The 27,428-nt window shown below is 36.3% G+C and overlaps 2 protein-coding genes across 2 annotated transcripts; one reads left to right on the forward strand and one right to left on the reverse strand.

The window, feature by feature from the left end:
- Nucleotides 1-3,036: 3,036 nt before the first annotated feature.
- LOC141619753 (uncharacterized) lies at nt 3,037-3,432 on the reverse strand. The gene has a single exon (XM_074436771.1). It carries the CDS (start codon nt 3,430-3,432, stop codon nt 3,037-3,039), a length of 396 nt encoding a protein of 131 aa, XP_074292872.1.
- Nucleotides 3,433-23,335: 19,903 nt separating this feature from the next.
- Nucleotides 23,336-24,139, forward strand: LOC141619757 (early nodulin-like protein 13). The gene is made up of 2 exons (XM_074436777.1): nt 23,336-23,528; nt 23,775-24,139. Exons 1-2 carry the CDS (start codon nt 23,336-23,338, stop codon nt 24,137-24,139), a joined length of 558 nt encoding a protein of 185 aa, XP_074292878.1.
- Nucleotides 24,140-27,428: the final 3,289 nt, after the last annotated feature.

Consider the following 27,428-nt stretch of genomic DNA (forward strand, 5'->3'; position numbering starts at 1 on the left):
GATAAGGAGTTGGTTGTGTTCTTGTTCATTTAATTAGAAGAAACACAATGATGCCCTACTAATCATAGACTTGCATGCCCATATCTTGAAAAGAACAAACTTGAGCCTTGATAGGGCATTCCTACCCATGCCACCCGACCACCCATATGAAAAGGAAGAGTTTTCTCTTCTTTTTCTTATTCATTCATTCTAACTAAGAATTATATAGATAATTTTATACATTATTCTCTCTAACTTGGTTTAGAATACTTAAGAAGTAAAACTCACAAAATTACAAATATTATTTCACCATTACTAGAAGTAGTAAACTATAATATTAGTATCAATTTAAGGGCACATATACTAATTCTAGTATTCAAATTAGTATATGTATTAAGGGTGATTATCTTAGTACAAATCCTTGAGGAGTAGATTCCATTATTGAATCTTAGGTTTTCTTGGAGCACTCGGATTTTCTTAAGAAGACTAATTTGGAAGGTGTCCAAATTTGTATACTCATTTCGGCCTCCATTGTAAGTAGATCGATTTCTTCTTACTTTATTTTATATTGTTATGCATGCATAAGATCTTATTAGTTTATTGTAACACCCCCATTTATTTAAGGGCCTGGACTAGGACTCCTCAGATAAAGAAGGGTATTCCCATCTCGGAAACCCGAGGCAGTAGATAACAAAGGAAAAATAAACAGTACTTTAAATTGAAAGTTATAAATGTTTACAACTCAAATGGAACATGTCTCAAAACTGTAAATAAAGTCTGATAGCTAAACTGAAAATAAAAGTGGGCTAGCTCTAAGTCAGGTGATCCATGCTCTCTCCCCGCCCCGACTCCATATGTCTCAACAACCTGTCAATCTGCTCCCCAGTAAATGGATCATCACAGGCGTACACGAATACACAGGGTCAACCGCGAGGTTGAGTAGATAATACGATATAATAAAGAATGCAATGATATGATCCTCCAATCTCAACTCCATCAGACACATCCCCGGAACGCCCAGCCATACCGATCCCCGACAGACTAATCAAATCGACCGTCGTCGATATACCAGCTCGTAGCTGAGGACACCAGGACAAGTCCTGCAGAACCCGCCTGGGCCTTAATCACGATAATCTCATCTCCTCCACTCCAACTCCAATGCATAAGAAATGTATAAAATATATGAACAATAATGCTCACGAGATAAATAAGATAAACAGATATGTCATATAATCACCGAACATGCCAACTCTTTATAATCGTAAGAACTCAATCAGTGTATTCCCCTACCTCAGTACTGCAGTCAAATGGACAGATGCTCAATAATATTCCAAAACAAATTCGCCCTCTGAAAGATAAATAAATGATAAATGATTACTTAACTATTCCCGTTCCCAAAATAGAAGGTTACCAAAATTAGAAACTTCCTAACATGGAAAGTTTCCTTAAATGGAAACTTCCCCGATATAGCAGTTTTCCATTTTAACCAACCCGACTCAAAACCCGTCTCTAATTATATAAATGACTCGGGAATTAAATTAAATAACTAATACGATAAATAAAAGATTAAACGAATTATACGATTAAGAAAAAAAACCGAATCAAACATTGAACAACCCTAACAACCCGACTCCCACAACCCGTGACTTCACACTCGCCCAAACCCCTCACGCGCCGCCTGAACCACCACGACAACTGTAAACAGCCTCCACACACACGGTTCACTCTGTTTTCCATTAAATCGTATGTACACTCCTTCCTTCTCTCGCATTTTCACTCACCACTATGCCCCCATACCACCCCTAGCCACCACCGTGATCACCACTGACCCACGGTGGTTCTATGGGTGGTACCCGTGTGTTCTCGTTCACCCATGAAATAACACAAAACCAACCCAAAAACTGCTGCTGAACACGCACATATATCCCTTGTTTCCCGTCGCCACCGCAAACTGTCGATACAAGGTCCTCCGGTCACCAAACACCACCCCACAACCACCACACTAGACTATCAACATCCCCCTACCATAACCCATCAACTCGTACTAAGACACAACCCAAAACCGAACTTGAATTACGAACAAAAAAAAACGAAGCAGTATTGGTACGTTATTGCGACGTCGACATTATGAAATTTGTTGTAGCGATCCACGGTGGTGCCATGGTGGTTTAAAGATGACAAACATGTTATTCGTATTACAAGGATTACCCATAATAAGAAAACTCAGATTCGAAGGTCCTAAACATACGAGATACATAGTCTTAAACTTACAGGCGCGCATGGATGTTTACGAGGATGGTGACGGCTGTGTTATTACTGCTTTCCTTCTCTTCTAATCACGGTTGTCACTATAGATTAGGGTTCTTGTTTAGTTTGGTTTAGGGGAGGCAGATGAGGTGATAGAGGAGTAGGGTTTCCAAGGTGAATGTCGAAGGTTACAACTTTGTGAATGTCGATGGATAGGTGAATTAGGGTTGTATGTCGTGTAGTGTGTTGATGGGTTAACGGGTTTATGGTTGTGTTACACGGTTCATTGCTACCACCATCCAAGTCCAAGCCCATCACTAAAAGTCCGTCACGCATCTCTAGGTAATTGACATCTATTTACCGTCCTCGACTCGTAACTTAAAATAAACGAGTACATATAATTTATTTATACTAATTAAATTAATTATGAGAATATAATTTTATTAGAACTAACATAAAATATATAAAAATTAGGATTTAAATATAATTATGACTTAAATAATAAAACAAGTATAATTGAGAAATAAATATAAATATGAAATATGTTTAATTATAATATATTATCAAAATGAAAGAAATACGAATGAAATGTCATTTTATGAATAATCGTCAAATATAAAATGATTATGAAATACGAAATAATCGTAGGATTACGATTTATAAAATAGTAACAGTTTACGTAAAATACTTTATACACATCTGTTTGAAAAAAAACGCGTATAAAACAAGGTTTGACTATCGTTGACCGAGGCTAAAATACGAGGTATTACATTTATGACTAAAATACACTTACAAAGTTATTAGAAGTGTCTAATAAGAGGTTAATGAATCTTTCAAGTTATTCACTAAAGCATCAGGGAATAAAAGTCTCCAAGCTGTATTAGCGTGGGCCCTATCCAAGCGTTTCATACGTCGTCTTCCTGTATCCCAAGAATCTGACCAAGTGAAACGTGGCCCAGTAAATCCTAGATCAAACAAACTACAACACTCCATCCATGTAGTAAAAGACTCCATATCCCTTGTAAATCTTTGATTACCTCCCATTTTATCCTCCAAATTAGCAATCTGCTTAAAATCCCCCATGACAAGCCAGGGGTAATCATTTGTTGACGCAACATCCGCAAAGGCCCATAACAATTCACGTGTAGCAGGATGGGGGCTAGCATAAATAATAGATAAAATCAAATCTGATACACCGTGAACCATTACATTAATAACCTGTTTACCGCCGGATAAAAAAGATAAATGTTCTTCTTCATCTCTCCATAATAGCCATATCCCACCGGAAAATCCCTCGGCTTCTACTCTAATGGATCTCGAAAACCCCCGTGATGTAATAATATGATGAGCTTTATCCCCGCTAATTTTGGTTCAAGCAAAGCCACAATACTAGGTTTATGAAGCATAATCATGTCACAAAGGTGTCGGTGACGATCATCATTTGTCGCTCCTCTCACATTCCACACTAGTAAGCTCTTCATGATAAGATATAAAAATATAATAAAAGAAACAAAAAACATGCTGAAAAGAGCAAAAAAGGAGACCACCTGGGTGAAAAGAAGGTAATGCCTAGAGCATAGCAGCTTGTGACCTTAAGTCATTTGACCTGTCACCATTGTGATTATCACCTCCTCCTAGTTTCACTTTCTCTGCTGTAGCCCGAGATTCTCCCGGATGGGGGTTCCGCGTTCTAGCGTCTTTGTTATGTCGTTGGTCATTTATGGAAGAGGCGTGAAAACTTTACATCCTTGGCAAAGCTTAAGCGTGAATGTTCCCATCCAGAAATATTGAGTCAACATAACATATAATAGAAGATTTTGAATAGTCAAAATGAAAAAATTATTTAGAGCATAAGCAATGGAAGAACGAAAAATGGGTTTGTTCTTCGCCACATCATCACCACTTCATTTTTTTTACAAAATCCGATTTTTAAGAACTACTCTAAACAATGGCAAACGTACTATCTAATTCTTTAACGGGTTCCAAGATTTAATAAGTTAAATTATAAAAATAATAGAAAATGCCAAAAGGGAAAATAATAACTGCAAATTTATGGGAGTGGGCTCCACCACTACTCCATACTTATTGTTTAACATAGCTCGTGACATTCACGCCTCAATAGTCTTTGTTATTTTGCTAGCGTTCATCTCACCCTCCTTTATACTACCCCAGGCTTTTTTAATTGTTTTTAACTTGAGGGACGAACTGGGTTCGCCTGCGAAAACTTTTAAGAACGAACCAATTGCAAACAGGGACCAACAATGGCGCTTAGTTCGTTCTTCACTAAGAACCCTCTCTAACAACGACCATTGATGATGCCCTTAGTGGCGAAATATTTAAGATAGTTTTTTTTTTAGACAAGTGTGTATTATATTATATAAATAAAAGTAAAATTACACAAAACCATTTAAATATCAATTAAGGTTACATCTAAGAAAAAGCTTAATACGACTAATACTACTAGAAAGATTGATGGGAATACAAGTCTTGCAAGAATCACGCATCAAACAAAGAAGATGGATGTAGTTGGTGTGAAAAAGAATGTCTAAGAGTCTGAAAGCTTAGGCATGAGACAAAGCGTCATTCAGAGCTAAAATGTTGATTTGAAGACGAAAAGAGCATAAGCAGCTCTGCACCTTGTGAACGATATGATCATTCAAGTAAACTATATATAAAGGCACCGGTGAGGGAGCTCTTGTTGAAGGTGACCTCCATCCAAAAGAAATGAGATATGTGTTGCGGAAAAGAGGAGGTAAAACTGAAATCATCGCGATAGGCAGAGTGTCCAAAATTTGTAGTACTCTAGATGAAATTATGTTGTTGTTTGGAGAGGATATCAATCTCTCGAATAATCTCATCCGGACAAACTGACGTATCCTTACAAACGACATTATTTCTATGTTTCTAGATAGCATACAGTGTAAGCGGAAACTCCAGAAGCTCGCAGTTGTTACCGTCTGCATTACGAGTTAAGTATCACAAGAAGTTATGAAACCGGGAACAGAAGGAGACTAGGTAGTATCCCGCGCTTCGCGCGGCCTGTTTTATAATTTATTATTATAATTGATGAAAAATAATATAATTCATATATAAGCTTTAATATTTTTACTTATAAATAAAAATAAATTATTTTTTATCAAATTAGTTCTTTTAGGTTTAACTTCAATTTAAATATATATATATATATATATATATATATATATATAATTTTAATTAAAACTAATAAGTGATAATTAATTATGCATGATCAACATTTTATAAATAAATTTATGACTGATCAAATATCATATTAATTAAAATAAAATTTATTCAAATAATGCAACAATCAACACTAATTTTTCAAATTATATCATTTCATGATATATTATGTTCAAAATCAATTAAAATTGTTCAAAATTACGTGAATAGAATTTTATGTAATTTTTAATTTTTTATGTATAAAGTGTATGTGATATTTACTTATCAAATATATAGGGTCCAAACTCAACTTATTCATATGTTTTGATTGTGTCTTGCATGTGCTATGTGTCAAACATATCTGTTAGAAATTTGCACCTTTTACCTTTTTAAGCAACTATATATAATGATGTTTAAAAGTTTAACTATAAATAAAATAGGTTGAACTTTCTCAAATATTATTTTTGAGGTTTAACTTCAAAGTGTTTAAAAGATAACATATAAAATATTTAATTAAAAGTAATATTTAGTTAGTCATAATCAATATTTTATACTTGACGTATACATATTTAATTGAAGATATTAAAGAAAACTGTAAAGTGTTTTCTACTTTTTCATGTCGTTTATATTACTTAATAATTATCATTTTTGTTTTGATTATTCAAATGCAATCGCGATCACTGTGTACATACATACGCGTACACATACTCGTTATCACACTATATAAACCTTCCAAAATCTCGATCATATGTATTCAATTTCTCGCAATATAATTTTTTTATTCTCACAGTATAAAAACATATCCCTTAGTAGTTTTCTTTAAGTTTTATTTTTAATAAATACAATGACTCTTCCAAATATATTTTTATTAATGGATTTAATGGTCTAAGTTTTATAACTTTCTCAAAATGTTTTTTTTACGTAAATGTAAAACATTGTAAGACACTCACTTTAATCGTCTCTACATATCAAAATCTTTCAATAAATGTAATGAAAATTATACTCATATGAAAGCATTTTTTCGAAATGAACGTATTTATTTATATTTTAGAATTTTTATCAAAATTTTTTTTATATAAATTTAAAATCAAATCACCGTAATTGTTATATGTAATTTTATAATACATTTATTAAACTCTAATTAATACTTTGCTGAGATTTATATAGCATTTATTATGTTTATATTTAATGTTCAGCTGTAATTAATACTTTTATTTAATGTTAGGTTGACACGTGGCGCATCCACAGCGCTTCAACCCAGCTTATATATATATATATATATATATATATATATATATATATATATATATATATATATATATATATATATATATATATATATATAGAGAGAGAGAGAGAGAGAGAGAGAGAGATTGGATTTGGTGTTTTTGGTTCTTATGGTGAGTTGTGAGTTGGGTGAATCAAACCATTAGTTTAAATTAGAGATGAGTGGCCAAGATTAATCTTAGTTGTCATATAAAAGCATTGTTATTTAGTTTATTTTCTCTTTTTTTTCCTTTTTCTCTCTCTCTCTCTTCTTTCCCTCATTTACTCTCTAACGATTTCTCTCTCTAATTAATTATCCACATTTCTTCGTTAACCGTTTATATAATTATCACCACCGCAAAGCGTTCCTCTCTCTTCTATTATTCTGTGTTATTCTTCTTCAATTTGTTCGTATCCTTCGCTTTTTTCTCCCGTTTTCTCTTCGCCGTTCATCGTCTTCCTTCCTATTGTAGGTAATTTCATGTCATTTTCCTCTTTTATTTTGTATTTTTGTTTAATTTCATGCTTTTGTATGCTTTTTACTTCGTTTTTCAGTGTAATTATCGCTAGGTTTACTTAATCGAGTACTTTAATGTCGTTATTATGCTGCATTTTTGAGTTTTCTATAGTTTTGAAGTGATTCGCATGTTCTATGTTCTCTACAGACTTTAGTTTTGTGTTACTCATTTGTTATTCTATCGCTTAGTTTGTTGTCAAGTTATTTGTCATGTTGTAATTGTATAATGTGTTTTTCTAGGGTTTTTGTGTTTGTTCGTGTTGTCTTCATTTTTCAAGATTTCGTTATTCCATTGTTATCTTTGGTCGTATGGTGTCATTGCGGCGCTATTTTGCGGTCATTGTAGTGTTTTTCTTTGTGTTGAATTTTCATTATTATTTTCTGTTATTCCGCCGTTATTCTAGTGGTTTTGTTTGTTTGGCTTTGTTTGTTTGTAGGTTTAAAGCATTACTAATGGACTTAGTTTGTGAGGATGGGCAATAAATATAGTGAATGAAGATAAATTGTTATTTGCTAGCGAGTTCGCTACTGAAAAGAAAAAAAAATTGGGATGGTTATTGGACGATAAGACTGAAAAGTGCTTTGAAGTTAATGTACGAGTTCGTCGTCGTAATCAATCAATGTCGGCAGTTTTAAATAGCCAGGACCTAATGGAAAGAGTTTTCGATTATGTAGAGACTACTTTGGACAAGAGCAATATGTCTCTTGTTTGTAAGAAATGGTCACAAATGTTCCTATTTCATAAAAGTTCGCCCGGTGTTCACGCCGAATATATGAAAGTTCTAAGAACAAGTCACAGTCAAGGTTTTAAGATTTTGTCAAGGGGCTCGACAGTGGTTTCCAAACGATGCAAGTGCTATATGCTTGCAAGTGAGCCATCAAAGGCCGTGTTGCATGCTTGCCAGTATATATACGATCATGACAAGGTCCTTGATGCACCGTATCCGAACGGATGAGTCTAATTCACGAGTACTTTGACGCACTCAGGGACTTTCCTTCTGCTTATGATCTTGCTCACCAATTGTATTATAAGTCAGTCGATGTTGTTGACGTTGACTGACTTTTTATGTTATGTCCTGTATTTTCGGAAGTACATTTTGGTTCTTTGTGGGGAAGAATGTATTTTGGGTTTTATGTAATTCGAAACCTTCCCTGGCTGTAATTTAGTACGTTATTTTGTTTTTATGAAGGCTTATGTAGGCTGTATGTAATTTTGAAACTGTCTTTGACTCTTTATTCAAAGAGGCTTTTGTTTTGATTCTCTTTCGTGTTTTTGTTTACACATCCATCATGTTCTTTTTGTGTTTTCTTTGTTATTTGTTATACTAATTGTTAGTGTTCTGTTATTCTGGTGTTACGGTACTCTCATTCGGGCGTCATTATTAAAAAGTCTAGCTGAATAGCTATTTATCATTGAAAGTGATCCTTATCTTTATTTTTTGGATAGTAAAGCAGAAAATGAAGTTAAGAATCAAATCCACCGCTTCATCAAAGTCTACTCAACCGTCATCATCAAATTCTCCGGGTCCGCCTCCATCCAAATCCCGTGTCACATCTCCATCAAAGAGCACTGCTTCTCAGAGAAGGAGTACTCGTAGTCAAGAAATATGTACAACCGAACCACCCACGAAAAAAACCAAACGAAAGGCCGAGACCCAACTTGTGAAATTGTCGTCTAGTCCACCCAAGACTAGTAGTAAGTTGGGTGGCAAAGTTAAGCATGAGAAGGGAATTGTGGTAAGTAGCAAGCAACCTCAGTGGAGTTCTTTCAGGGAATATCCCACTGTATGTACCACTGTTATTCTACTTTTATTTTGCTGTTATTTAGCTATTAATATGTTACTTTTCGTGTTATTTTTTTTGATGCTCTGCTGTTATTTTGCTATTATTCTGCTGCTTTTGCTTATGTCATCTTAAATGTTTTAATGCATTGTTTATTTTTTCCACCCTTTTGTGTGGACAGTGCCGATCCATTTATTAGCTGCTGTCGGCCTGCTTTTCTTTTCAAAGTTATTGAAGCCCTCACCGAGGAGCAGAAGGAGGCTGTTAGGGAGATGGGATTCGGGGGTTTACTTGAGTTGAAGCTTTCTTCCCTCCCCCATGTCATGTTTCGGGAGTTTGTATATGCTTTTAGGAGTGGGAAGTATTTTGAAATATCTGAAACGGAGAAGTTCGAGTTGACTGCAGATGATGTGCACGATGTGTTTGGTTTACCAAATTCTGGTGCGAAAGTGGATTTGGTTATTTTTGGATTTCCTGTTTCCGCCGATTTGAAGGAGAAGCTTTGAAGCGTGCTTGGCGGGAGAAGTATGGTATCGGCAATAACAAAAGTGGGATACCACTTAACAAAGTTCGGGAGACCTGCTAGAGTCTCTCGGTTGCGGACGATGAGTTTAAGAAGACTTTTGTTCGCTTGCCATGTCGTGTTTCCTTGCTCCTGTGTCGGGTTATGTGCTTGATCTTAGACTTCTAAGCGCTGTGGAAGATGTTTCTAGGATCAAGGAACTTAATTGGTGTCAGTTTGTCTTCTCAGACTTGGTGACTTCTGTACGTGAAGCCCTTATCGGGAGGAGAAATATTCGTTGTAGTGTAGTGTTGTTGGCTATCACCTATTTTCACCGTTATTTCTTTAGTGGTGATCAGGTGAATAATGAGCTGCCGCTCATTAAACATTGGGATTTTAAGTCTTTCAATGAGAGGTTGCGGCGTGAGGCGCTCGCCGGTGCTCGGGCACCGGGGAGCGTTCAGACGTTGCTTTCCCATTGTCTCGCCCAAACATCGTTGGCTCTGGTCAACGTACTCAACGTCGATGTCTTGTTCTGGATCTACCTGATGATATTCTTACGGATGAGCAAGTACAGTCCGCAGCGGTCGACGTAAGCACCTGTTTGATTGTTTTTAAACGAATCATTCTAAAATGTTATTCTGTTATTGTCCTCGAGCATTAGTTTTCATCTTTGCTATTATTTTACTATTATTCCACCGTTATTCCTCGGTTTTCCTCTTTGTCATTCCTTTGTTATTCTAATTTTCATTCCAAGTGTTCTTTGTGTTTGTTATTCTACTTGTTATTCTACTACTACTCCACGTTATTTATTCTCACTTTGTTAGTGTCTTTGTTATTCCTTTGTTATTTTATTACTTCACTTTTGTCATTCTACTATTAATCCATTGTTATCTATTTTTTGTTAGTGTACTATTATTCCTCTGTTATTCTACTATTATTGTACTGTTTTAAGTAAAATTTTGGGATTTTAACTTGACAGGATGTTCATCAACTTATACTTCTTAATGAGAGGGACTCTCAGATTTTATGTCGCCGATACTTGGAACGGGCGGAACTTATAAAGTCGAAGATGATGCAGAAGACCCAGCAGGCTATGGGTCAAGCACCTGCTGCTAAGTTGCCCACCAAGTAACCCGACGAGTCGCTAAAGAAAGCACAAACAAACAAGAAAAAGTTGGTTGTGAAGGGTCGAGAATTTGGTTGCCACCCCATCTTTCTTCACGGATCAAGTTATCCGTGAGTCGGATTAACGGGTAAAGCATGTATTGGCTATGCAAGCGGCCAATAAATCGCGATCAACTGTTCCTGAAGAACCAGCTTCCAAAAAAGCTAGACATGAAGATGTCATCATTGAACCCCCATCATTTAACCTGTTTTCTCAATTCTATGAGGAGTGTGTCGGTCATCGGATGTGCGGTACCGACTATATCCGAAAAGAAGGGTGTAATTTGAAAAGAAGGGTGTTGAACATAGTCCCGTCATTCAACAAAGTGCAAAGGTGGGGACTCCACAATTGTCACCACTCGGTTTAGATTCTATTACGACGGATATCCGTGCGACATTCGATTTCGTTATGGAGAGCCGGTGATGTCGGTGAGAAAGTAGTTGATGTTGGGGATATTAGCATTGGCGTGGAGGATGTTAACAATGATGTGGAGTACGTTAACATTCAAGTTGAAGACTATCTTGTTGATAATCCGCCAGAGGAGGTGGCTAATACTGTTGAGTGTCCACCGGTAGAGGTTCAAGCAACTGAAATTCCAAAGGCGATGCTTGTTTGCACGAGACGGAGGTGACGGATACCCGTGCCGACATTCCATCGCGTAATGACACTCAGCATTCCACTCAAATTGGCAGTGAAGCATTCGTGACTGCAGAAGAGGAGGTAGCGGATGTGGTGATGTCTTGTCATGCAGACTTGTTGCTTGGGGCTGCGTCTGAGATAGATAAATCTGATAAACAGGATTCCGAGGTTGTGTCGGGAGGTCGGTCCGTTGTTGGTGAGGCTGTCCCCGGAGGACAATGGCGTTCTTGGGTTGAATGCTCCTACTATGTGTACAAGTTATTTGCTGCACTCTGCTGCACATGAGGAGCTGTTGTTGTATGTTGTGCCTCGAATTTCGGATGCGGCTATGATTGTGGTCCTGTGGATCCCGAGCTAGTTTCTGTCAAAATCAATGATAACGATGGGACATGTTTTCAACCCAATGCTATCCAAGCGGAAAGAGGTTGCAGACTCATCGCTTCTTGAATGATCATAACCTTTCGCAAGGGTAAGAGCTTGTTTTTATTGTAAAATTTTTTCTGTTTAATATATTATCTTTGCTTTTTGTTCTTCAAAAATATATTCATGTGACTCTTATTTTGCCTTTTTATTCGGTTTTGAAGGGATAATCTTGTCACTTGGGGTGTGGACACTTACCTGAATCGTGAGGATATGGAATCGATGGTTCCAGATTCAATGATAATGCTTGGTGTTGTGCACTGGTGGTCCCTCTTTCTTAATGATACTTGTATAAGAGGAAGCCCAAGTCGACTTTTCTTTGGGATGGGTGCAACGGTTAGTTATTCTATCTTATCTTTTCTTTTACTTTATTTTTCATGTTTGGATCACGTTTCAACTCTTTTCTCCACTTCTTGTTTAGTATCCATTGCGGCGACTTTGTATGCCGTCGAAAGATGATAAGGCTTCCAGGAGTGATTTATGTGCGGAAGTCAAATTGTCATTTATTGTCTTTGTCAATAACAACAAGAAAGAGTGTGATCTTACTTCTGATATGGTATGTTTTTCTGTACTTTGTGTGTTTTCTACTACTATTCTCTGTTAGCCTACTATTACTCTTTGTTATTCGATGTGTTTTCGCTTTTTTAAAAAGAACCACATAATTAGTAACAATTTTTTTTTTGGCCAAATATTTTCCCAGATTTTCATCCCAATTCTTTTGCATGAGCACTTTAGCTGTTTGTGCATCAATTTCATTTCGAAGAGGGTTGAATATCTTGATAATGTATTTCAAGAGGCGATGTTTCTTTGATGATCAGCGTGTGTACGTTTGTTGTATTGTCAAACCGTTGTAAGTCATTTATTGTGTTTTAATCTTCTCTTGGTGTTTAGCCTAGTTTTGTTTAAGTATTGTTAGTAATTATGTTTTCTTTTTCCTTTTTTAAAAAAAGGTGAACTTGATGTACGATTTCTGGTCCACAAAGGAGTTGCCCGAGGTGGGGAGGTTAAAGATTATAAAATTGTCAACGTCCCTTTTACGGCAAGCAAAACGGCCGAGATTGAAAATTTGGACTGCGGTGTATATACGATGTTGCACATGCTCTTTTACCGTGGAACTGTTTTTGATTGTGACTTGGGTAATTCTGATTCAAGAGCCCTCTACCGCGCTGAGATCGTTGCCTTGTTGGCGCTGCGATATGAACGAGTCCAGGGAAGATTTGTTGAAAAGTTTGGAGGAGTTGAACAAGACAAGAAAGGAAACCCTGAGCGTGCTTGAAGAGAGACGGCGTATTGAGGATGCGAAAAAGAGGGCTTCTCAAAGCGGTAAGAAACGTCGTGGTTCCGGCAGGTGAAAGCGTTGTTGGTAAGAAGGTTAAGACGTCGCAGCCTGTTGACGAGCCCGTCGCTTCTCCTACTGTCATTGACGGCCCTAAATTCTCTAGAAAGACCCCTACTGCCAGCCGTCAAGTGGGAAGCAGGGGTGTGGATAGCCCCGTGAGTCCACAGTCGGCTTTGGGTAGTCGTAAAAGGGGTAGGGCAGACGACGGGCTGGGTTGCTCTATGGATTGCGGGCCAGATTTACGTAGGTTTGTTGCGGTGTCGGATTTGTTTCGGAAGAACAAAAAACAGTTCTCTAAGATGCTGAAGGTGCGGAAGCAAGTGGTGGACTTTGTTCTTCGTGAAGACGCTCAGTTGACAGACGAGTATGTGTCGATTTTCATTTCTTTGATTGTGGTGTTTCTGTTCAGTTAGTCTTTCTGTTTCCCACTGTTAGTCTGCTGTTAATCTGCTGTTATTATGCTGTTATTTTTGTCAACCTAGCGAGCCGTCTAATTTCACTGTTAGGCCCCTTTGTTATTCTGCTGTTATTGACCTGTTATACCACTATTATTCCGCTGTTAGTCCACTGTAATCCCACTGTCAATCCCGTTTTGTTATTCTCTTTGTTATACCGCTATTATTTATTGTTATTGTTCGTTATTGAACCGTTATTCTCTTTGTTATACCACCGTAATCCCCTTTGTTCTCATCATATGTTATTTTTGTGAATGGGGAGCATTAGTGTTGTACAAATGACGACGACGTCGGCGTGTTTTTGGACAAGGGGGATATTGTTTCCCTTGTAGATGCAGCTAGTATGATGTCAACAAGAGTAGTTGATGTTTGGTCGGTTCTTTTGAATTCGTTGGAGTTTGAGGAACGCTCAGCACCAAGCTCAATGTTTTTCGGAGTTCGTCATATGGTATTTTAGTTTTTTCCTTTGCTATTTTGCGTTATTACCTACAGATTGACTCACAAGTATTGATATAAAGTTAACACTTGTGCACTATTTTTGGTTGTTTATGCTTTCTCTTTTTGTAGGATCCTCTTTATTCACTCTTAGAGAACTTTGATTCCTCAAGTCCTCTTGACGGTCCGGGTAATAAGCTGTTGGCATTCTGGAATGTGTTTTACGATTCCTGCAATGGAAGATGTCGTCTGAACTCCGACCTTGTGTTTGTGCCGATTCTGTACAATGATCACTACTCTTGTTTCTGCATCAACTTTTTGAATGAATCGATTGATATTTTGGACAACATGACTCACGATTCCAAGCAAATAGCCGATTACGGAAGATTGGCGAGATTGTGGCAAACTATATGCGTGTTTTTATGGAGGGTCATAATGTTCTGAAGGGTGAAGATTGCCGCAATTTCGAAATTGTTGATGTGCCTTTTAAATGGAAAAAGAAGGAACTGCTGAATTCGGAGTCGGGGTGTTTCTTGCTGTACACGATGGCGGAATATGGTGGAAGCGTGTTTGAGTGCAATCTTCACAGCAAGATTGCTCGTCGAAGCTACTGTGTTGAAATGTCGGCTTCCCTGATCTTGGCGGATATTAATCTTCATAGGCGAGTAGTTCTTGACAAAGTGAAGGCTTGTGAGACTGGAAGGCCGAAGACGTTGGGTTTGGCGCGGAAGAAGGAACAAGTTGCGAGAAGTGCCCCCGAAGTGCAACCCCAATCATCTTTGGTAGTGAAGAGTCGGGCATCGTCATGAATGCATGAAAGTACCTTTGGATGTTGTGTATCCGGGAAGTCGGACTAAGTTGGTGTAAATTGTGTTGTTAGACTATTAGTGTGCTGTTATTGCACCGTTATTATGTATAATTACTAGTTTATTGTGCTGTTATTCCCGTATTACTCTAGTGTTATTCCAGTGTGTACTCTAATTTTAATTGAGTTTTGATATTCCTTGTACTTTTTTCAAACACCATCCATTTTTACTCTAATCCCACTGTTATTAACATTCGTTAATCAGGATAATGAGCGATTTGTTGTCTTTGTTATTGCACAATTAGTCTCTGATTTTTAGTCTAATTAAGCTTTCTTATTACCTTTGTTTTCTAGAAACACTATCCATTTCTATTCAAGTGTAAATTTAGTCAAGTGTAAAAGCAGTGGTTTAGACTGCGTTTTTGCCAGTGTTATTCTACCATTATTATCTGTTTTGCAGTATTACTCCGCATATTAAGCGGCTACTCTCTTTGTTATTGTACTATTAGTCTACACTTATTCTGCTGTTATTCCACTAGTTTAATTAAGTTTTACAAATTCTATCCAATTTCTACGAAGAATATGCATTTTCTATTCAACTGCCAATGGCTGTTTTTTCTCAGCTGTGATTCTATTGTTATTGCACCGTTATTCTTCTGTTATTACACTATTATTCCGCATAACTAGTTTATTCTGCTGTTATTACACTGTTAGTCCAGCATTATTTTGTCAAAACTATTCATTTTTATTCAAGTGTAAATTTAGTCAAGTGTAAAAGCAGTGGTTTAGACTGCTTTTGTTACACTGTTATTCTACCATTATTCTCATTGTTATTTAAAGTATTACTCCGCATAATTAGCAGTTATTATGCTGTTATTGCACTATTATTCTGGCAAAGACTTCTGTTATTCCAACATTACTTAGAAATAGTTTTAAATAGCACTTAAAGATAGTACTTACATAATAAACATTAACGTTCTAAAATATTAAAGCCATTATTTCTAAAGCAATATAATATTTTAAACATATTTAAAAGCAGCAGCCCTGGACCATCATCGTTAGATTTTTATATCTTTATTCTATTCTCTGACGCCTGCGCGCCGGTCCTTGGACAGTGCTCTCAACTTCCACCGACTCATCCTCAAAAGGGTTTTTGTACGCTTCCATTAGTTCCATGGCTTTCAGAACTGGTGTCCAATGGCCAGAGATTGAAATATCGGCTTCAGTGTAATACTTCTTCAGAGCATTCACACCAGCAATGAATTGATTGTCCATGTCGGCTTCCGTGTAGTTCCTATTTTTCTTTTCCTTTAACTGTCTACGCATACGTTCATTTTGAAGTTCAGCAACCTTCAATTGTGCCTTTACACTGTCGACCTCTCTTATTAAGGCCTCTTCACGGGTTTCTGCTGCCTCTAAATTTGTCCTTGTGTCAATCAACTCTATCGTGAGGGACTCTATCGTCCGTTTGGCTTCATCGATTTCCTGCCTTGTCGGGGACCTTCGGCTATCGTCAGTTACGTCACTCATCCTGCAGCATTGGAAGTATGAAACTTTTTGCATTATAAAAAGATGTTTAAAATTTTTGAACCAAATTAAAAGCAAACCAAAGCATAAGAAAGAGAATTACCTTTTTTGCAGCATAGAGAAGAGTGTTGACAGATATGAAAAATAAACATGAAAGAAAAATAAAGAATAGAAAGATAAGAAATTACCTTTTTGCAGAGGAGATAAAGTTTTTTTTGGAATGGACTTTTTCAGTGTGTGTGTTTGTTTTTTTACCTCGAAGTAGCAGTAATTTATAGGGGCTTGGGGAATAGAATCAGTTTTTCTGTAATAAAGTATAGGAAGATAAGTAATTAACTGTCTACCAACAAAAAAAAAAAAAGATAAGAAATTACCTTTTTGCAGAGGAGATGCAGAGTTTTTTCTTGAATACAAACAGTTTTCTGTACTTATTCAGTGTGTGTGTGTTTTTTTTCTCAAAAAACCACGCAATAGCAGTATTTATAGGGGTTGGGGAATACAAACAGTTTTCCTGTAATTATATTAGATTAGGTTAGGTAACTGTTTTTAATAAAAACTGAAAAGTGGAACACTTTTTATAAATATTACTATTTTGTTATTATTCAATCGTTATTGTAGTGTGTAATTTGCAGTTTTATTTTTGTGGTTGGTTTGTGAAAAAAACAGTCAGATAATATTAACAAAAAAAATTAAAGTAACTAGTATTAATTCTCATATAATGTAGGTCTCACTTTATTATCTAGAAGATACATTTTAGGTTAAAATGTAATTCGAACAATGACAAATAGTAAAAGTGTTTGACATTTTTAGGCGAGGTCTTCATCGTAGCCGTTGTCTTTTGTGTCTCTTTTGTCTTTGTTAGTTCATGCATCTGATTCATATTCCTGCAATTTTTGCTTAGTATTTAGCAGCTACATTAATAGCAGAATAGCAGTAGAATAACATTGATAGCAGTAGAATAACAACACATTAATAGCGAGAATAGCAAGTAATCTAAATTTAGCGGCTACTCTCTTTGTTATTGCAGACACTATCCATTTCCACCAAGAATATCCATTTTGTATCCAAAAATAACAACACATTAATAGCACAACAGCAGCAGAATAGCAGAGTAACACAGGAATAATAGGGGAATAACAGTAGAATAAAAGGATAACATATTCCTGCAATTTTTGGTAGTTCATGCATCTGATTTATATTGCTGCAATTTTTGCTTAGTATTTTAGAAGCTACATTAATAGCAGAATAGCAGTGGAATAACATTAACAACAGTAGAATAACAACACATTAATAGTAGAATAGCAAAGAGAATAACACAATAAAACAGTGAGAATAGCGAGTAACACGGGGAATAATAGGGGAATAACGGTAGAATAAGAGGATAACATTAGAACAATAGGAGAGTATTAGTCCAGATTCATACCTCTTCAGTTTTTGATTCTTCTTCATCTTCGTCATCGAGAAGGGGGACTTTCAAAGCAAATGGAAGAGTACAAGTTCTCTTTGTTGTGGTTCACCCACTTCTTGCGATTACCGCATCTTCGCTTCCTCTTTTGTTGCTTGGTTTTGGCCTTTTCTTTGGAGGACCTTAATCTTTTGCCACTGCCCTTATTCTTGGCCTTGTTTGGCGGTCGAAGGTCAATGTCATTTGAAGCTGTGATGCCTAGAAGAGCCTCGATTTCCTGGTTTTTAGTCTTGGTTCGATTGGTCTGTGATGTTCACCCTGAACTGTGTCAGGATTTTCTGCAGTTGCTTCATGTGTTTAACAGTAGCATAACTGTCCATCACCCCGACAGTTGCATAAATCTCAGACCAAACCTTTGACATCTCAGCTTTCTTGATGTCAGCCTCATCAATCTCTTCTATCACCTTTCCATTTTCATCTCGGACAACTGGCCTGTATGATTTCTTTGTCCATCGAGCAAGGACATAAGGGTCAGGTATCCTGTGGACCTGCCTACCATTCCACACCCAAAGTATATGGCGACAAACAATGCCATGCCTCTCAAACAGCTTACATGCACATTTGCTCTCGTTAGTTTTGGTGTTAAATTCAACTCGGAAGCTCCTGTGCTTGAGTCCATCACGAACGTCATGATACTCCACCGCCCCTACTGTTGTCAAACCCCCACCCCCATGCCTGCATATGGCATGTTTGACTTCATTCTGAAAGTCCCCAAAGATAGGATGGGTGTAGACAAGTGAGGCATGCATCTCCACCTTAATAGCGAGAATAGCGGTGGAATTACATTAATAGCAGTAGAATAACAACACATTAATAGCGAGAATAGCATGAGACTAAATTTAGCGACTAGTTTTTGTTATTGCAGACACTATCCATTTCCACAAAGAATATCCGTTTTTTATTCAAAAATAACAACACATTAATAGAAGAATAGCAGTAGAATAACACAACAGCAGTAGAATAACAACACATTAATAGCAGAATAGCAGTAGAATAACAACACATTAATAGCAGAATAGCAGTAGAATAACAACACATTAATAGCAGAATAGCAGTAGACTAAATTTAGCAGTTACTTTGCTGTTATTGCAGACGCTATCCATTTCCACAAAGAATATTCGTTTTTTATTCAAAAATAACAACACATTAATAGAAGAATAGCAGTGGAATAACATTAATAGCGAGAATAACAAACAGCAGCGAGAATAGCGGTAGAATAACACAACAGCAGTGAGAATAGCGAGAGTAACACGGGAATAATAGGGGAATAACGAGAGAATAGCGGTGGAATAACATTAATAGCAGAATAGCAGTGGAATACCTTCATCGGCCCTACTTTCTCGAGCATACTATGCTCATTGGCATTATCCATCCTCCTTTGTGTATGCCTTTGCTGCTCTATTGCGGAATTGTACCTCATCCAAAACTCGACGAGGGTTCCAAAATGGCTTTCAAACCGCTTGAAATAGCTGTTTGAACTTTCGGATCTCTGGGTTGTTCGCAACAAACAACCTAGAGGCAGATCCCGAAAGTATGCCGGTATCCACTTTTGTCTGATTGCAAAGACATACTTCAACCACCGGTTGCTTTCCATACCATGGGCTTCAATAACGATCTTCCGATTCTGTTCAAATTCGTGTGGCTCGTGGTCGACATCACACAACGGCATTTATGTCGGTCATAAATTCCGTATCATTGCAGATTGCCCTTCCCACTTTCTCTGGCATTTTCTGCATGATATGCCACATGCAATACTTGTGGACAGAATGGTTGAAGACATTTGGGCAGGCTTTTTTAATTCCGGGCAGTCCGTAATTACACATTGAGGGTTCTTTGCCCCATTGCTTCGAGGAATTTTTAAAAATCCACTCAAATGAATGCTGACTCTCGAAGTCAAGTAACCCAATTTGCAAAAGTCACCGTCTTCTTGTTGTGGTCTACTCCGGTGAAGGGAGTAAACACCATGAAATATTTGTTTGTCCCATAAGTAGGGTCAAACGAGATCGTGTCTCCATATAACTTGTAGTTGTTTATCCCTTCCTTATCAGCCCAAATAACCTTCGTCAAGCATTTGTTCTCATCCTGATCATAAGCAAAGTAGAACCCCTTTGTTTCACAAAGCATTTTGAAATGCCCAATGAACATTTTAGCATCGTTATCCCCAATGTAACACTTGATATTTCGCTTGAAGTTTTTGAAGTCTAGCAAAGAGGCACCGATATTCTGATAACCATTTGAGTATTCCTTGAGAATTCTGAAGCTCAATGTTGGACCTATGTTGAGCTTAGTATGATCAATAATGGTCCTCTTAATGTAGTCATGGACGTCCCTTGAGAGCTTCGGAACTCCTGTTTTTGACAGAGTAAAGAGAGTGATTGTGAACGTCTACAAAGACATCCACAATATACCCAAACCTGTCTGTCATCTGTTTTTCACAGGTTCTCAACCTCATGTTCGCCTTGCAGCCACACCTTGTCAGAGCATGCTTCTTTGGTGTCTAATTCGCGAGTCTTTGTTCTCTCTTGTACTCAAATTACCGGCTTCATGATTTGTTGCTTGAAGTCGCATTTTTCTTTTCATATCCCTATACCCCCTGTTTGTTAGACCAGTGATTTGTGGTGACGCCCCCTTATATAGCGCATTTGTGTACCTTCTCACATCAAATCCTTAAGCCGATCATAGATCTTTGTAGAAGCTGCATCTTGCATCCTCCAAGGTAAGAAAGAACATGCCACGTTTAGGCGTAAAATCACTCTCAACAGTCCTCACCCACGCTCGGTCCCGGGTGTGCTCTTTGTAATGAAGAGTTGAGACAAACTCATCGTTTTTTCTTAAACAACAGGTTGGGCTGGTGTATATCTTGTTATTAGAAGAATCCCCATTAGGTAAGACTGCATTGTCTTCAACAATAGACACAGTAGAAAGATCTGCGTGACAAGTAAATTAATATAATGAGTACGGTCATTGGACAACAAAATCACAATAACATCACAATAACTTGATAGCACGGGGGAGAGATCAACATTGCAAAGTAATGTGACAATAATAATGATGATAACAAAGCAGGTGTGAAACAGACGACAATCAATAACATCACAATAACACTAAATGTGTTTATCTCATGCTACTCTCTTATCAGCCGTATATTTTCACGCTACTGCACAATAATATCACAACAATAGTAGCATAATATCGAATAAGAGTACAATAATATCAACATGTTTCTCTACTTTTTTACAATAATAGTACAAAGAATATCGTAATCGGAATAGACTGGTTCTACTTTATTACATACGAGATAATCTTTGTATTTATTATGTAACTCTTTTGCAAGGCATATATTTTCATGTTTCTTGCACAATAATAGCACAATAATGTTACAATAATACCACAATAACAAGACAATAATATAATCATGTTTTCATACGGTACAATAATAGTACATTAATATCGAATAACGGTTCTCTTTTTTCTCATGTAATGCAAGCCGATAAAGACAATAGTATCGAATAAATTTGAGAAACACATAGAAATCAATAATTGATTTATAAACACTCAGGCTAATAATAGTACATTAATATTAGAATAACAGTTCTCTTTTTGTACTCTAATACAAGCCAGATAGTACAATAATATCAGAATAACAGCTGAGAAACACATAGAAATCAATAATTGATTTATACACACTGAGGCTAATAATAGTACATTAATATCAGAATAACAGTTTTCTTTTTCTACTCTAATACAAGCCAGATAAAGATAATAATATCGAATAATAAATTTGAGAAACATGTAGAAATCAATAATTTATTTATAAACAACGGCGGATGAAGAGATAAGAATGAATAGCAGTATTACCTGTTTCCATATTCACTGTCGAGTTGATTTCTTCGCTAACATTGTTATTGATCTCATTTGTCCATCTTTTATACCCGAAAAGTAAAATCAAGTATTGAATTCAATTAAAATCAACGAATTTACACTAAAAATCAACGATTTTTACATTAATTAGGTTTTTTACATTAATTTTGAAAATACGATTGAATATACTAAAAATCAACGAATTTACATTACCTGTAATTCGATTGCAGCTACAAATCAACGATTTTGTGTAATTTTATTAGGTTTTTTATGAATTTCCTATAGTCGGCGTTCTGATTTGTGAGTTTTCTCTGTTTTGATTTGTAGAGAGATGTAGAGAGAGAGAGAATATCGTTAGAATGAGGTTGCTGTTTTCATGTTTCAGCGCTTTTGTATTTTTCGATTTTTCCTTTTTTTTTTTTCTAATTTATCTTTTAATCTCAGCCCTTGATTTCTTTTAATCTCAGCCCTTGATTTCCCCAACTCACAACTCACCATAAGACCCCAACTCACGAGATCCCGCCTCTATATATATATATATATATATATATATATATATATATATACTCTCTCCATACAACACCAATGGTAACATTGACTTTTTCACACTTGTCGAGACACGTATTACAACGTGAATATCTTTAGTAACACATTATTAAAAATTATAAAAATTTGATATTCTTATAGCATTCGTGACGATAAATCAAACAAGATCTCACATGACTATATTTTGTCTTATAGATTAAGAATAATATCGAATATTCCCTACAACCATAAATAGTGCCAAGATTCTCAATGTTACTTATGACAATGTCGATTAACGAAAAAGATGAGTCAACGATTCATGTTCCTTATGACAAAGAGAGCAAGTGGGATTAATTGCTAGTCCTCTTCTAATTAACACATCTGCAGTAGCCAAAATACCGTGTACAATTCTCCACAGAAAAAGATTGATATGCGTTTGACATTGGAGGTTCCAAATCAATGCCCACTGGAAATCCAGTATAGCAACCGCAACTGAGGATAAACTTTTGTTTATTAGAAGGTAGCCTAGGTAGGAGTAACTTGACTTAGTGTAATACCTTCCGTCCTCAGTGAATTTGCAGTATATGTAGTCATCCATTGGCTCGTGATGAAGCTCTAAAGCATAAATATTTTTTGCGGAAACTGTATGAAAACATTTAAAAATTTAACTCTGTGCACCGATAGTCAAAGAATATACAATTTCTTTTCCATGCATAGTTAAGTAGATCTGATTCATCCGTATAACGCAATCCGAGATTTAAAATTGACCCTAAATTGCCTGATCCGATAAAGACCATAACCAATAAGGCATGGCCCTAATCCTTGATTGAACCCATTTCCTCGGCTAATTAAAATCTTTTAATCAATAATTCAAACATGATCGGACCAAAAATGAGTCATACCCGAAAAAACCCATTTGATTTGATATTTTAGCCGTTACCTTAACGGACAAAAACCATCCATATCCATATTTGGCCTAAATATAAATCTCGCAACGTTGGTGAAAACTGCCTCCCACTAAAATCTGTTCTCCACATTCCGAAACCTTCTACGCTTTAAAAACCTTACCAACGGCTACTTTCTCCCCATTTTCCATTATATAAATCTCACTCACCAATCTCTCATACTCGATCAACTGGTTTCTCTCACTAACAAAACCAAATAAACCTTTCTCAAAATCAGCTGAAATTAACAATTAACAATTAACAATATTTTCTAAAACATCAATGGCGTTGTTATCTTCAAAAATTTGGTCAATCTCTTTGGTTTTGGCAATTGCATCATTGCTGAGTTTCACTGAAGCAAGAGACCACCTTGTTGGAAGCAAACCTGATGCATGGCAAATTCCTTCATCCTCCGATTCTGATTTTCTCAACAAATGGGCTCAGAGTAACCGCTTCCATATCGCTGATAATCTCGGTAATATAATCTCTTATTCTCTTATGCTAGCTACCTCCGTCTTCCAACACCGTCACAATTATTTGTTTATCTTCTTTTCTATTCTCTGTGAGGATGGTTATTAATTCAATCAAAGGCAAACTAATGATTAAGACAAAAATGAGTCATTTTTTCTCTCAATATTTTTCCTTAAATTCTGCATGCAATTTATTTATTGTGTATATATAAGATCCTAATGGCTGGCTAATTATGATGGTAAACAAACAGTGTGGAAGTACGACAACAAGAAAGATTCAGTAGTGGAAGTAACAAGGGAAGCATACATAGCATGCAACACAACAAATCCAATAGCAGAGCATAAGAGTGATGAGACCAAGGTATTGTTGACCAAGGCGGGCCCACACTACTTCATCAGTGGAGTAAAGGACAGTTGTGAGAAAGGTGAGAAACTCATTGTGGTGGTTATGAGTCCTCGTGGCAGGCGGTCCGGGACCGTATCACCTGTTATTGCACCGGCCCCAGCTACTGTGGTTGAGACTCCGGCGGTTTCTCCAACAAGTGGGGTAGATGGGATCAAGGGTGGGTTGGTGATGGTTGTTGTTGGGATTTTGGCTGCCTTTGTGTTGCTTTGAGATGATTATTTTGAATTTGGAGTTTAGTAGTGATAGTAGATTAGCCTCTGTGTGTGTGATACTCTAATGGTATCAGGAAATATTAATTGGTTTATTCGTTTAATTCCATTTGTTTTTACCTAAACTTGCCTTTGAATTGATACTTTGAATTTTGAAATGGACTGAAAATAAATTGATTGCCAACAATTGAACAACGCAATTTGCGTTATGAAATAAATGAGTGATAGAAGCCAGCAACTGGAACGATATTCCTTCTTGTGCCTCTGGTTTTAAGATGAATCAGAGTAATTACCAGAGTAATTGTTATACAAATAGTGAAAATAGTAACACAGTAAATTAGTAGCGTAAAATATTAAAATATTCAAGAAAAAGTCAAGGTGTCACAATGTGAAAAGAGTTAACATAAAAAGGAAAATTTAAATAGTTAACACAACATGCATAAGTTGAAAATTGGTTAATAAAAGACGTTTTAATACCTTTTAATAATTGGGTAGAAATTACATTTTAAATTTTCGTCAAAAGTTTTATACAAAAAATATTATTTTTGAAATGAGTTGTTTATAAGTCACAACGTCGGGTTAGAATACGGAGTACCCTCACGTGACTCTTGGCTCTTCCGTCTAAATTTTTGTCCAACTGATGTCTGAAATTGGCTATGGCTCATTCTGTTAGTTGTTGGAACACACTAACACCCCTATCTACCAATTAGCTTTAACAAGACCTTCCCCTGCAGATAAGGGCGGGTATTACAGTCTTCCCCCTTAAAAAGAACTTCGTCCCCGAAGTTCAACTAATCCTCCCTCACGACTCAAGGTGTAACATGAACTAATATAACTGCTGACAACTCATCCCCCGACAAGGACAAGTACAACCGTTCCAAAATACCACCCATCCATGTACGCCCATCACCTATCATCATCATCATCATCATCTACCTTAGCAACTTACCATGCAATACGACCTCCTATCGAGTCATCAAACATGCATTATACACGAGAACACACTAACACAAACCGTTACTTCCACTTACTAACCAAATTTTAACATTACACGATTCCATACACCATACGCATCATATTCATCTGATACAACAATTCTATTTTACTCGTCTAACAATTAATCATCAATAACAATTAGTTACTAATCACCAAAGTATAGCAATCCAAAGTATAGCCAATCATCGGTCAAAGTATACAACAATAGATTAATGTTCATTTAAACCATTTCCGTAACATTAATATTACTCAGCAATGTAACAATTCAAATTACTACAAATTTCACCTAACATCATAATACGTGCATTACCCTCACCTAAACAAAGTGGTTAAGCAACCCAAAAAAAAATGGAGTACAACAATATGGTGAACTTTACCAACAATCCGCTCAAAATATGATCATAATTCGTCATTTTTCTCATGCGACATTACTCTTCCCCTCTTAAAAGGAACTTCGTCCCCGAAATTCACCTTCAAGACGAACTACAAACATTACACGAAAAGGTAACTCTACTCAATCTCGACATTACAAAACAATTTTATCATACGTTGAGACCAACAACTATCATGGTACCTCATTGACATTACTTAGATAAAATGTATACGTGTTAATATATATTAGATATAGATAACAACAAATAAGCAAGTGAAATGTACCGTCACCCAATTATTATGTGTGAACACCGAGAAATTCCTTAAGTGACATCACTACTACAAATCCAGGCAACTACAACGCCCCTTTAACAACGATTATTCACGAAAATCACAATAGACGTTGTAGAATGTATGGCGCGAATTTTACTGAACTTAATTACAACGGGTATGGTTATAAAAACCGTTGTTATTAGTTTTAACAACGGGTCACACATGCACAACCGTTGTTAATAATTTGGCGCAAAATTGGCGCAAAGTTAGTGAAAAGTAATCACAACGGTTACTTTTGTAACCCGTTGTTAAAACATATTTGACAACGGGTGTTTTTTACAACCGTTGTTAAAACATATTTGACAACGGTTGTTGTTTAATAACCGTTGTCAATACCTTCCATACTATAAACCACACAAACACAAGTCTGCTGCAGCCACAAAACACAACCCTTAATACACAAACACAAACACAGCAGACAAACAAACACAAAACACACACTTTCTCTTTCTCTCTTTCTCTCTTTCTCATCGTCGCTTTATCTTCTCGCCGTCACTGTTGATTTCATCGTCTCTTACGTTCTGTATTTATCAGGTAAATCTCGCCATCCTTTGTTAGTTTCATCGTTATTATTTTCTTTTTCTATTTATTTCTTTTGCATGTATGTGTTTTTATCGACCATTATGTTATTTGTTTAAGTATTGTTCGCATAATTAGTTAGTAAAACAATGAAGCAGCAAGATGAAGAAGCAAGATAAACATAATTAATATATATATATATATATATATATATATATATAAATTAAAAAAAAATTACATATATAAAAATGCAATTCTTATATTTTCATAGAGGATCTTATTCGTCTCTATCGTATCCGTCCTCTCCTCCTTGTTATTTGGAGGTTCCGTTCAGTTGCTTGCTATATCGTCATATAGCCGCAAGCTTCTTCGCTCCGTCAAGCCATCTTCTTTGGCGTGCTTCAGTGCGGATCGAGCATCCGCAAGGTAGCTCCTGAAACTTTCCTCAATATAGAGGAACCGGCGGATGAAGCTGTTGTTGTTCTCGATCATAGTAAGAGTCTTAAGGATGAAATCATTCATTTTGTTGGAGTTTGGAGTTTGTTTTGAAAGATTAAGTAGAGTTATTTATTTGGAGTTTGTTTTAGCAGTTAGGGTTTGGAGATGTGTATATATTGAGATAATGGAAATGTTAGTTGAGATAATGCAATGTATTTATACTAAGCAATGTGTGGGTTGAGTTGTTTTTTAATTAATATATATGTTAGGAAGTTGTGCCATAATCATCATCATATCTCTCAATCTTTGATTCAAATCTTATTACTAACCCTTCTCATTCCATATTGTCCGTTCATATGCACAGTGATGTCAGTAATAATGCATGCATCGGAATTCTAACGGGCCGTAATTATGCATACATCTAGTAATATTTAATTTAATTTTTTTTTTTATTTTTTAAGAACAAACAACAACGGTTATTTAAAAACAACCCGTTGTCTTTAGTTATAACAACGGTTTTGTATATTAAAACCCGTTGTTATAACTTTCCCCCCAAAATTGAGTCACACTTTCCACAACGGGTTTTTATACTTAAAACCGTTGTTAATATTTTTAACAACGGTTTCCTTAAG

Source organism: Silene latifolia, chromosome X (genome assembly GCF_048544455.1).
Source record: "Silene latifolia isolate original U9 population chromosome X, ASM4854445v1, whole genome shotgun sequence".
NCBI classification, from domain to species: Eukaryota; Viridiplantae; Streptophyta; class Magnoliopsida; order Caryophyllales; family Caryophyllaceae; genus Silene; species Silene latifolia.